Below are 13,015 nucleotides of genomic sequence, written 5' to 3'. Positions count from 1 at the left end.
ATTTTAAACCATGGGCTGTAATTGTGTTCTTCCAGATGGATTTTGTTAGAAACAGGCCCCCAAGAAAAGAGTGCAGGTCAGACTATGTCACTTTCCTGACCCTTAAAGCAACCAATAAGTATTTATTAAGTACTTAAGAATTGTCAGTTTCCCGTTTCCTCCATGAAAATTTATGAACTCCATTTAAAACCCTTCACAGCCTCACTTTGACCTACTTACTACCTTTCCAGACTTGTCCACAAGACACAACTGTTCTGTTCAAACTGAATTTGGTGCCCCAGCACCTACCATCTTGATTTCAGACATACCCAGAATGTTCTCTGTCCTCACCTCTATCTCTCAGTCTCAATAAAGATATTGCCTTCCAGGGGAAGCCTTTCTGATGTCTTTCAGTGGTTAATAAGCATATGTTTATTTGTTTATGTATTAGAACTCATACATAATCCTAAAATGCCCACCATCCAAGTAGAATGAGCTTCTTTAGGGCAAGGGCTGTCTTTCATTTTGTCTTCCTTTTCCCAACATGAAACAGAGTGCCAAGTTTTACTTGACGCCAAATGAATAAATGAATGAAAGGATAGAAGAGGGCCATGAATTCCATGGGTAAGGTCTTTGGGAGGTCACATGATCATGGATTTTGAGTCAGGGAGAAGGGTTTAGGGGGCATCTAGTGGTATCCTTTCAAATGATAGATCAGAGCTGTCCAAACTGTAGCCAGCAGGACCATGCAGCCCCCACAGTGCAATTTTATGTAGCCCACCTGTGGGTTTACTAAATGCTTTAATAAGCTGGGCTACAGCAGAGCTCTCACTAAAATGGCAAATCAAAAAGTATTGTCTATTTTTTTCAAAAGTAAGTTGGACAACCTTGTTATAGATGAAGAGAACAAGACTAGAAGAGGTTGTGACTTGGAATATGTCAAAATCTCAAGTCAGTGATTTCAAATTCTGGCGATGAACAACATTATTCTGAGATACTTTCTTCTTTTGTATATTTTTATATTTGCTTTGTGCTTGCTTTTAGCTTCTTAAAGCTCTTTCACATCTACTAATGCATTTGATCCTTCATAGCAAGGCTGGGAAGCAAGTTGGACAGGGATAATTTGTTAGATATGGAAAAGAAATAAAGGAAGAGATTAAGTTCTAAAGAATGATATAATAAAAAATGTTTGTATTTTAAACTATTGACTCTGGAACCAGTGGTAGTACTAGAACTAGAGTCTAACTTCAAGACTCTAAGGGTGAGTTCTCTGGACACTTAAGACTAAGGAAATAAAGCTTCTTCATTTTCCAGACAGTGGTAACCAAAAGATATCCAGGTATTGAAAGACGCTGACCAAAGGACTTAATGTATGATTGCATTTGGTGACACAGTCATTCTTCCTTTATTCTCCCCTGACCAACAGCCTGATGTGGGTCCTCATCACCCATCTCCTTCCTGGTTCTTTTGTTTCTAGACTCTCCCTCTTTCAATAAATCCTAAGCACTTCTGCCTACTTAATCTTTGTAAAATGCAACTTTCATCTCTTTTTCTCAAGAACTTCCACTGGCTCCCCTTTGGCAGTCAATTCCAACCTTCACCAGGCAGCCAAACCCTTAACAGTCCAGCTCCAGAGCAGCTGGGAAAGGTCCAGGCAGCCACTGACATACTCTGAACTTGGGGCAAGCACGGTTGGCAGCTCTGCCCCCTGGGACTTGCTGCATTGCAAGCCCGTGCACTGGGAATCTTTTCATGGGGTTAAAGAAACCTGGCTTTCTCTCTACCTAGTATAGATGATGAATAACAACACTAACAATAACAGTCAACATTTATAGTGCCAGACTACTACTCAGCCATGATGAGTGCTTTACAATTCTCTCTTTTGAGATAATGGGGCTATTATTAGCCCCATTTTACAGAAAAAGATACTGAAGTAAACATACCATGTTTGGAAAACACTTCTTCAAGGAAGCCACCATTGGAACAACATGGACCTGGGACATCAGGCCAAGCTCCTGAAAATTGCAGAGGACATGTTTGGTGAAGTCCTGAATGATCTACTTTTGCACATCAATTTTTAATTCAATCCAATAAGTATTTACTCAGTAGCTATCATGTGACAGGTGCTAAGGAAGGTGCAAAGATTAAATGGATCCTTGTATCTTGTTAGGAGGCTGCCTGTTAGTCAATATTTAATTTTAACTGATACTATATTTGCTTTTAAACTTTTTGAAGTATAGATGATTAATTACCTTAACCACTCAGATCCTGTCAGAAAAATAGACTGTAATAAATCATGTGACTGAAGACTTAGTGTCCAGAACCTTTGAATCCTAGCTAACCCATCTTTGGAGATTTAGCGTCACTTCTGAGTGCCACATTTGAGTTAGGCAGCTGGAGAATATTTTTAAAAAGGAGGGGTAGGGTTAGCTAGGTGGCACAATGGATAGAGCACTAGCTCTGGAATCAGGAGTACCTGAGTTCAAATCCAGCCTCAGACACTTAATAATAATTACCTAGCTGTGTGACCTTGGGCAAATCATTTAACCCCATTGCCTTGGGAAAAAAAAAAAACAAAAGCGGGGGGACTGGAGACCAGGACATATGAGGACCAGTTGATGAGAAAAGAACTATTTAACCTGGAGAAGTCCTGACTTAATGGGTCAAGGGGACATAATAACTACTTTCAAGAATTTGAAGGACTATCATGTCAAGGGAGGATTTGATTTATCTAGTTTGGCCCTTAACAACAACTTGGTAGTTATAGGGAGATACATTTTGGTTTGATATAACAGGATTTATTGAAAATTTGAGCTGTCCAAAAGTGGAAGGCAGGCATTGATAGAGTCTTCCTCACTGGAGGTTTTTCAAAGAATAGATTAGCATTTGTCTGGAATGTTGTGGAGGAAATGATACTCTGGAATATAAATTAGTATTGTAGAACCTGGAATCCCAAGGAATAAAAAGGCAATTTCTTATTGTTTGGACCTCTGATTCAAAACTGACTTAGTCCTCAAAAAGGGACCTGGTTCAGAAGTTGTAATGCAAAGGTGTATTGTTAGCTCCATCCTACAGTGGTTATTGAGGAGCAGGCTATAGAGACTACTAAGAGACATGAAAAATATGACTTCACTAAACAAGGATTTTTTAAAAACAAAGGGCTTCTGAGGATTCTTTTTCTGCTTCTTCCTGAGAAAGAGTCATCTCTGCCCCTTAAGTTGGGAGGGAGGGAGATGTAGGTTACTTTTCTACTTTTGCTCTTCAACTTTTCATTGACATGAGGAGTCTAGGTAGGCCCAGTTGAAGAAGAGGTTTGTGACCTAGATCAGTTCTCTCTGCAGGAATAGTTGTGTGTCTAACTTTAGAGTCTTTGTTTAGGAAGCAAATATCTCAATTAAATTTTTTTTTGATAAATTTTGACAAGTTTTTGCTGAGTTGGAAATTTCTCTCAAAGTTCATGTTTTCATAGATCCTCATTTAAGTATTTCTTGCAGTTATTTAAGGAAAAATCACCTCTTTATTTGAGATGCTGAAGCCTCATGAGTGAGAGCTAAAGTATGAGTCAATTAATTAACCAGGGATTGTTAGCCATTGACCTTGTCTTAGAGACCAAAGCCTCTAATACAGTCATGGAGGGTATCTAGTTCAATTATCCCACTTTTCAGATAAGGTAAACATTGTTTTCATTCCTCTTTAACAACTCAGTTTTTTTTATTGTTACCTGTCACCAAAGAAACAAACAAAAAAACTTTACCTATACTTTTATTTTACTTATTGATGTTGTCATTGCCTTCTTCCTTTGTCACTGCCTTCCAGAGATCAAAGATTATTTCAATTTTGTCTTTGTATCCCTAACACTTAGTCCTGTGTCTTGATAAATGATAGCATTCTATAAATGGTTGTTAATTTAAATGGAGATCCAATTAAAATCAGTTAACCAGCCATGACTCACACAGCCAATTAATTGGCAGAAATGGTCTCTTGAATCCCAAGCTCAGTATTCAGTGTCTTACAAAATTTTATCCATTTTCTCCATCTCCAATTTCAACTCTCACTCCACATTCTCTGCTGCTCAGACTCTGCAACCAAGTCAGTCTTTTAACTGTCCCTTGAACATGTTCTAGTCAGTCTCTATCTTGTTCATTTTGTTTCCTTTACCTCAGATGCCTTATACTTTTTTTCCTTAACCATCAAAACCCCTTCAAGTCTGGAAAAATGATGCAGAACTCCTTCCTTCACAGTTAATAAATATTCATTGAGTTTAAGGACTTGTTCAATAATTAATACATATTGATTCTAACTATAAAACATATCAAATTGCTTGCTCAAAAATGGTAATTGGTAAATGTGATATATTTTTTTAAAAAATAAAGATTTTCATAACCTGGCAAAAATATTTAATGCATATTTAATATTAGACTTTTTCATATTGGCAAAAAGTTATGATAGTTGTTTTGGGTGGTTTTTTTTTAGGTTTTTGCAATGCAATGGCCTACCCAAGGCCACACCCCTAGGTAATTATTAAATGTCTGAGGCCGGATTTGAATTCAGGTACTCCTGACTCCAGGGCCGGTGCTCTATCCACTGCACCACCTAGCCGCCCTTGAACAGTTTTTAAATAAATTGAAATGACTAAAAATCTTTAATAAGAACACTTCAAATTCTTAGGAATTGAAAAAATGCAAATTGAATTGCCTCTTAGTTTTGACCTCATCAAATTCACAAGCATGATAAAATATCAAAATGGTTTATTTTGGAAGTGTTGTGGAGAACTAGACACACTACTACATAGTTGGAAGAACCGCAAATTGGTCTTACCATTCTGAAAAAACAATTTTCAGCAATATTATAAATATCATAAATGGAACATGTCCTATGACCTACTAGGCATGTACTCCCAAGATATGAAGATAAAAGGGAAATGTATTTTTTATACAAAAATTTTTATTGTAAAATTTCTGGGGGAAGAAATAAAATGAAGAGGAAAGAAAAGAAAAAATAGAAACAATACCTATCCAATCAGGGGAATGTGTCTGAACAAATTATGGTATGAGTATAATAAATTATGATTATACTTAAGAAATGATAGATATAGAGAATTCTATATATAGTATATAGTATATATATATATATATATATATATATATATATTCTATATCTATAATTGAGGTGGGACATAAATTAATGCAGAGCAAAATGAGGGAAAAAACCAGGAGAACAATGTGTGTACAATAATAGTCCATTTATCATGAAAGTATGCATGTAGAGCTGATAGGGACTTCAAAAGGCATCTAGCCCTAGCCTTTATTTTACAGATGAGGAAACTGAGGCCCAAGGAGAGAAAGTGATTGCCTAAAGCCATACATGTATTAACTGTCCAAAGCAGAATCTGACCCTAGACTTCTCACCTCCAAAGTCAGTCTTCTTTCCCTTAAACCATGCTTTAGCATTCAAAGACCAATCTGGACTTCAGGGACTGGTAAGGAAACCTTCGATTCAACTCAGCAAGCATTTATTAAAGGACAGAATTAAGGTTCCCAAAGGACCAAGCTGCATCTATGATGCTTTGCATTTTTTAAACCATAAAGCAAAAAAAGATAATGATGCTGAATAAAAAAAATTTTGCTTTAATTGATTTGTTTACTATATACCAGACACTTTCATGGATAGTGAAGATTATAGTGGAAAGAAACATGTTACAGAGAAGCAAACACAAAATATATGCCAAGTATAGAAGTCATTCTGAAGAATCAAAAATACTATTTTTCTCATTGGTGAGAAATCACAAAGATAACATGGAAGAAATGGCACCTAATTTGAAATGACAATTCCTTATAAATTGAGAATTTTTTTCTCAAAGAAAAGGTGTCTTTCCCCACTCAATGCAATTCATTTACAAATTTAATTTTCTATCACTGCCATTGGCCAAGTTAGACTTATGTTGACCAGTCTTAAGGGAAAAGATAGAAAGCAAATCAGGACATCAAGGAGTGCCAATGAAGGCCAGAGGCTGCCTCTATGATTGCTTCTTCCCCATAATCTTGGTCCTAGATAATATATTTCAGGAAGAATTTGCCACTATCCTTAGGTATAGAGGTTTTTCCATGAAACCCATAAACTAAGTCATGAAGTTGACCATGAAGTGAAATCATAAACACACACTTACATTAGGGAATAGTACATTCTTTGAAAGGAGCTGAATTATTCTGCAGCGGTATGACATTTTCAACATTTGTGAGATGCTCATTCGAGGTCATATATGAGTCTGTATGTCATATATGATGTCTGTAATTGTTTGGCTTAACAGAATCAGAATGAAAGCAACTCTGAAGTATTCAGCAATGGAGGTTATTTTCTGTATCTATAAATCAATTGTGTCACTATATGTATTCTAGAATCTTATTTTTGAAGGCTTTCTTGTTCCTAGCTCATATTTTCCAAGATAATATATGTGTGTATGTGTGTGTGTGTATGTATGTATGTATTGATTATTCTAAAGATTGTATGTAGAACAGAAAAAAGAGACATTGATGTTTTCTCAGGTTGCTTTTTGTTAATAATTAGGTCAATGATTTTCTTTATATTTTATATTTCTTTATCCTCTTGTCTTTGAGACCACTTGAAAATCAGTCCTCCTGTACTCACAAAACTGCATTGCTTCCAATATGGACTTCCTCCAAATACACTTAGGCTAGAGTACAATTACTCTTTTCTTTATTTTCTTTAGTTCCTGTTCCAGTTCTACTTAACTAATATAGTAGTACATTGGAGACTGATACTAGAGCCTAAAAGTTGTGATTCAGCTGAAGATGAGTCTTCCTGACTCCAGATTCAGTATTCTATTCATTGTACCACATTAGCAATGATGAGGAAACTAATTTAATATAGAAATGTTTGTGTGATTTCCATTATTTAGCTATTTGTTGTCTTTCCAACTTTATTCTTAAATGCTCTTGGAATGAGTTGACTTAATTAAATTTCTCACCATTTTCTTTAAAATTCTTTTTCCTCTCTAAATTTTTTTCAAAGTTTTCTAAGGTGTTTTTTTTAGTTTCCTACCTGTCAAGTTTTCAAACAAATTTCTATTTTAAGCCAGACTGCTTATCTTTCTGTTTTGCAGAGAGAGATAATTTGTTGATCAAATTGAAACTCATTGGGAAATGGTGATAATCTGTGTCAGTGTCTGTTAGTTTATCAGATTTCCATTTGTGTCAATAGTTTGTTTTAAAAAGTCAGATTGAAATCCCTTAAATGTGTACCCATTTCATTTCATACGTATTTTTTCCTAATTTGGTGATGATTTCAGTCTTTTCTCTATCAAGTTGATGGTCTGTCACAAATTACTAACTTGGAAATTATACTCACATGCTTGTTATTCAGTCATTTTTCAATCATATCTTGACTGTGACTCCTTTTTTGGAGTTTTTCTTGGCAAAAATATTAGAGTGGTTTGTCATTTCCTTCTCCAACTCATTTTATAGATGAGAAAACTGAAGTAGAGACTTGCTCATGGTTACAGGATTAGTAGGGGTCTGAAGATGGATTTAAACTCAGGAAGATGAGTCTTCCTGACTCTATATCTAGTACTCTATTTACTGTGCTACATAAGTAACCTGTTTCTTTTTCTTAAGATATAGTCAGTTTCTGTTTTTTGGTAATGTTATTTTGGATTTGTCATGTCCAGCACCTCTCAACTCAATGCCTTAAGAAGCTATTGTCTATATATAATCATTATGAGACATTTTCTAAAATTTATTCACTGTCCCTTCCTTATGCCTCACCTTTGAATTGAAGTCACTGAAAATATATACTCATTAATTTGGGAAAATTTCCTTGGAATCTTAATGTAGTTTCTTGATTTCCTTATCCTTTGCAAAAGATATAAGTTCATGCCCTGCAGTTTTCTTCATAGGGGTCTTTTTTGTAAAGGCTTATCATCTTCATTGAAAGATGAAGTCTCCAAGTGTCCCCAAGCAGTGATTCTAGTTGCCTTTGCCCTGCTCATAAATCTAATTCCTCTAAACCCAAATACCAACTAACATTATAAAGTATCCACTTTATATAAAGTATTTCTTTCATAAGAATCCTATTCTGATGCCAAATGTAGCAGGAAGCAGATTCTGGAATTTTGAAGGCTATTCCAGCAAAGCTATAATCAGTCTCTAATTTACAATATAAAATAGTTTTGAAAATTTTAAAAAGAATGGTAGAAAACTATAAGCTGTATTGCCATATAAAACCTTGAAAGACAGTAGAGAGAAAAGAGATCAGAGAAAAGAGTAAGAGTTAATTAAAACAACTTATCCCAAGAGCATTTAAAGATGAAACAGAAATAATCAGCTATTTTTTTTTCCCATCAAGATAGTTGAGTCATCACAGTTGTATCTCAATACTTTTATTTTCTACTCCCTGGAGGATCTGTGAACTAGCTTTTATTTAACATAAAATTCCATATACACTATATTATATATAATATATATATATACATACATACACATGTATCTTCTGTTTCATTCAGAGTGATATGATGCAGTTTTTCCAGAAGTATTTCAACTTGATGCTTACTAGTCAAGGATCTTACACATTCAAAATTCTAACAGTTAATATTTATAGAAGGCAGCTGGGTGGCACAGTGAAGAGTGCTGTACCTGGAGTCAGGAAAACCTGAGTTCAAATTCTGTTTTGAATACTTAATTACTGGTAAGACATTTAACTGCTGTTTGCCACAGTTTCCTCAATTATAAAATGGGGATGATCATAGCACCTATCTCCCAGTTTTGTTGTAAGAATCAAATGAGTTGACGTATGTAAAAGTGCTTTGAAAACATTAAAAATATCATATAAATTGGGGCGGCTAGGTGGCGCAGTGGATAAAGCACCAGCCCTGGAGTCAGGAGTACCTGGGTTCAAATTTGATCTCAGACACTTAATAATTACCTAGCTGTGTGGCCTTGGGCAAGCCACTTAACCCCATTTGCCTTGGAAAAAGCTAAAAAAAAAAATCACATAAATTATGCCCTAAAAACTGTATCTAAAAACTTCTCTGTCTAAGTCATGGCAGACATAACAGGATTAGGGTGGGGAAGAACATGAGGATGAGAAACATTTTTTTTCATGTGTTTTCATTGGGAAAAAAAAATCCTTATTTAGTGGGTAGCCACTGGCAAAAAAAAATCCTTACTTAATGGGTAGCTGTTGTGTGACCCTTGACTCAAAGAACAAATTGCATAGTACTTTCTCATCCATGGAGATTGTCTTGAGTAATGCATCTCCACCTGTGGGGGTCTAGCCTTGGCGGGGTCCTTGGAACCTGACAGGAGGGATAGAGTCAGCAAAATGAGTTGAGTCAACACAGGGGTAAAGGCAGGAGCAGGTTGACTGACTGTCAGCTGCTTGGATTTATTTTTATAGTCTCAGAATTATATCAAACAAGCAAGCTAAAATCATTTTCTTGGTTACAAAAGTGTACAATTTTCATCATTAATCATATAGTTCATATGGTTATGAGTTTGATCATGTAGTGGCTACAAGTGTGATTATCAGTCATGCAGTTAATTTTCTTGTCCCTGCTTAGACCATGATGACCTCAACCTGTCTGTTGCCTAGTTTGTTGCTGCATAGTAAAGTTATTAATTAAGTAGAACTTTCCTGATAACAATCTTTGATATAATTTGTTTAATGGAATGCTTTTATGTTTTTGTGCCACATATGTAATGTTTTTTGATATGCTCCCTTGACAACCTATCGTGAGGACAGTTATGTTTGTCCACCCGTCCGTTGACTCCTTCAATAACCAATTTTCCTTTCAGCCCTTGTTGGTAGACACTAGTTTCTATGACTTTTTATTCCTTCCCAATAAACTAAGGCTATTAGAGTTCACATATTGGTCACCTATACTAACTATTCTCTTACCATCTTTATCATATATTCCTGTGTATGATTGGGGGGGGGGCAAAACTGTTAATTTCCCTGGAATTCTGTTTGACCCATCTTGTATCTGTTTTCCCTGTATATATTCTGACGTCCCCCTGGAACTCCCAGTGCTTGTATTTTCCAAAGATTTCATAATGTTGAAGCCTTTTTTATGTCTCAGGAAGAGGTAATCCTGTTAAATTTGGACAGAGTTCACAATCTTTTATTCAAGGAATTCCTCTGAAATCCTTCCTTTATAGTCATTCCACTATTAGGATGAGTAAGTTTTGCAGTCAATAATAGACCTATAAATATGTGTATACATGGAATCCCTATATATATATATTGAAGAAGGAAATGTTGTCCCATCAGGAGGTGTGGCTGCCTTGAGTCTTCTTGCCACAACTGTGTCAAACAGCTTAGAGACCCTGGCTACCAACATCTACCAATAATGAGAGTCTTGTGCAAATGATCTTTTGATTCCAGGGAAAGCAAACATACTCCATCACCTGAATTGTACCAGTCTTTCAATATAACAAGACATGAGACTCTAGAGGAGATGATAGGCACGGAAACTTTACCATCCTAGGGAGGTTGACTTTAGAATGAACCCTTCAATTCAGAATACAGTCATCATGTGGTTCTTTGGGGATCACATGATTCCATTTTGGAAAATGTCATTCCAGAATTCTGTCACAGTGATATTGTTTTCTTTTTTTGTAAACAGTCACTGCTCTGCCTAGACTTCTTTCTCAAACCAATCTCTTTCTTTTTTCTTAGACATCCTGAGACTTGCCTCTACTTTGGAAAATGACCCTGAACTGGAACTCTCTCTACAAAAGTACATCATGCATAGTATCTTGAAGCAGGTATTTAAGTCATAGTAATCACTGACTTTTTACTCAGCTGGGGATCCTGAACATTTAAAAGGATCTTAAGAATTGGTATGAAAATTAATTCTCTTAAATTAGAAAACAGGTAGAAATCACATGGTATTTCTATAGCCCAAACAGCAGAAAGATTTAAGAGATGAATGGCAGACTTCTTTTTTTTTCTCCTTTCATATTAGGATAGGGAAAGATTTGTCTTTAGGCTTCAAGGTCAGAGAAGCTAGATAATTAGAATCCAAGTGTCCCCCTCCATGTGTGTTGGGGCCCCTTGGTCACTACATTGCTATATCCACTCTAGTCCATGAACATTTCCTAAGTCCACAGGACTACAGTCCCTGATACAGGATAATTTGAAGTACAAATGGTTCAAACAGCCTAATGTTTCAAACCATTAACTCTATCCTCACCCCTACCAGTCCTGATATCTATAATTAGGGAAGCAGCAAAGCAAATTGGATAGCCCACCCCCACATAGTGAGGAGAGCTGTGATTTGCCTGTTGCCTTGCATGTTAACTATTTGTATGACTACAGGCAAATCACAGCCTCAGTTTTTACTTCTGTACATTGGGAGTAATAAGGCCTATAAGAACCTGAGAAGATTCTGATGAGACTGACATGGGGATTAAATATATACCAACATATATATATCTGTATATACACATACATACACATATACATATATATATATATATGTGTGTGTGTACTTAAGTATATGTGGATATACATACATATAAAATCCCACTTCATTCATTCTCATCAGAGAATAAATATAATATCTAAATTAAATAAAATTAAATATATTTAGACATACATCCATACACACATTTTATACAGATATTATGGGTAAGTGTATATAAATGCACTGTTTAATAAACATGTTTCTTTTCTTTGAGTCAAGCATTTATTAAATGTATGTTATTGTTATGTGTCAATATTCTCTTTTGTGACCCTCACAGTGATCCTGGGAGGTTGTCACTATCATTATTATTCCTCTTTTCCTCAATTGAGGTAACTGAGAGAAAGTAAGCCTGGAAACTCAGGTATTCCAGACTCCAGGCTCAGCACTCTGTCCACTGTGCAACAAATGCTTTGGTTGGAACATAATAGGTGCTCCATGAATGCAAGTTTCCTTCCTTATCACGATCCCAGGCTGCTTTCATCCCTAATGACTCACATTTTAAAAATGAATTAAGATTTATGAAATACTTAACTCCTGAAGTCTTAGATGTGGATTGTTATTTCCACTTTTACATGTGAGGAAACTCAGGCTAAGTGGGGTAAGAGACTATTCCATGGCCACAAAGCTCATGAGAGTTGAGATTCCAAATCAGGGAGTCTCCCTGACCCCTTTTTCTAATCCATTACTCCATGCTACCTCTCAATTTCATAACTATTAGCTAGTTCATGATGGGTCTACCATGTTAAAGTCCACATAGTGTGAGAGTCTAGTTCAGATCAAGTCAACACAACTCAAAAAAAATCTGCTAGGAGCCCATTCTTTGCCAGGCACTTTGCTTGGCCTTGAAAAATGCAAAGATAAAAATGAAAGGGCTTTTGTATTCTACTAGGCAAAAACAGCCATGCATCAAAAATTGTTTATATGTGTGTGTGTATAAACACACGTGTACACACATACATATAATATTTTACTGCTTTACAATAGCTTGATACAAGAGAGATAATTTATTTTCACAACCTCATAATTTTCTAGCCAACATAGAATTTGGTTTTATTATAGAGTTAAATTTGTCAACTTCACAAATTGGTGACAGCACTAGGACCTAAGATATTCAGAAGAAACCTCTGGCAGGAGGAGGCATATCATGAAGCCTTGCCTTGGTAGGGACCAGGGGTTTTCAAAAAAGGGGAGCTTTCCTGGAGTTGGGGTGGGGAATAAGTTCATATGACTGGCCTGCTCAGGGGACATGTGTGTTTGGCTCCTATTTTCCAGATTGATGACAAGCAGTTGAGCGGTTATTTATCTGAACTTCGACCTGTGACAATTGTATTTGTCAACCTGCAGTTTAAAGGACAAGAGACAGCTGATGACATCGGCCAAGCCATCCAGGATTCCAGTGTTTACATTGACTCAGTCCTGAAGAACTTCAAAGGCCAAATCAATAAAGTCTTTATGTTTGACAAAGTGAGTGTGAACCCAGGATGGGAACCACTAACTTGGAGAACACCTGGATGCCCAAGCAGGGGGCAGAGATGCAGAAAATGGTCATTCCAG

At 36.1% G+C, this 13,015-nt stretch overlaps 1 protein-coding gene across 9 annotated transcripts in view; it reads left to right on the top strand.

Annotated features, from left to right (window-relative positions):
• The window catches only part of ADCY10 (adenylate cyclase 10), a 127,241-nt gene that overhangs the window by 19,639 nt on the left and 94,587 nt on the right, over nt 1-13,015 (top strand). For all 9 annotated transcript variants that reach the window (XR_012475592.1, XR_012475593.1, XM_074221919.1 and 6 more), the window contains 2 exons: nt 10,672-10,760; nt 12,734-12,925. Coding sequence is in view for 7 of the 9 variants with exons in the window: in XM_074221919.1 (XP_074078020.1) it covers nt 10,672-10,760; nt 12,734-12,925 (281 nt within the window). In the remaining 2 variants the exon portion in view is untranslated. The remainder of the gene's footprint in view (nt 1-10,671; nt 10,761-12,733; nt 12,926-13,015) is intronic.

The sequence above is a fragment of the Macrotis lagotis genome, chromosome 2 (genome assembly GCF_037893015.1).
Source record: "Macrotis lagotis isolate mMagLag1 chromosome 2, bilby.v1.9.chrom.fasta, whole genome shotgun sequence".
In the NCBI taxonomy this organism is placed as follows: Eukaryota; Metazoa; Chordata; class Mammalia; order Peramelemorphia; family Peramelidae; genus Macrotis; species Macrotis lagotis.
This window is presented reverse-complemented; position numbering and strand designations above follow the sequence as displayed.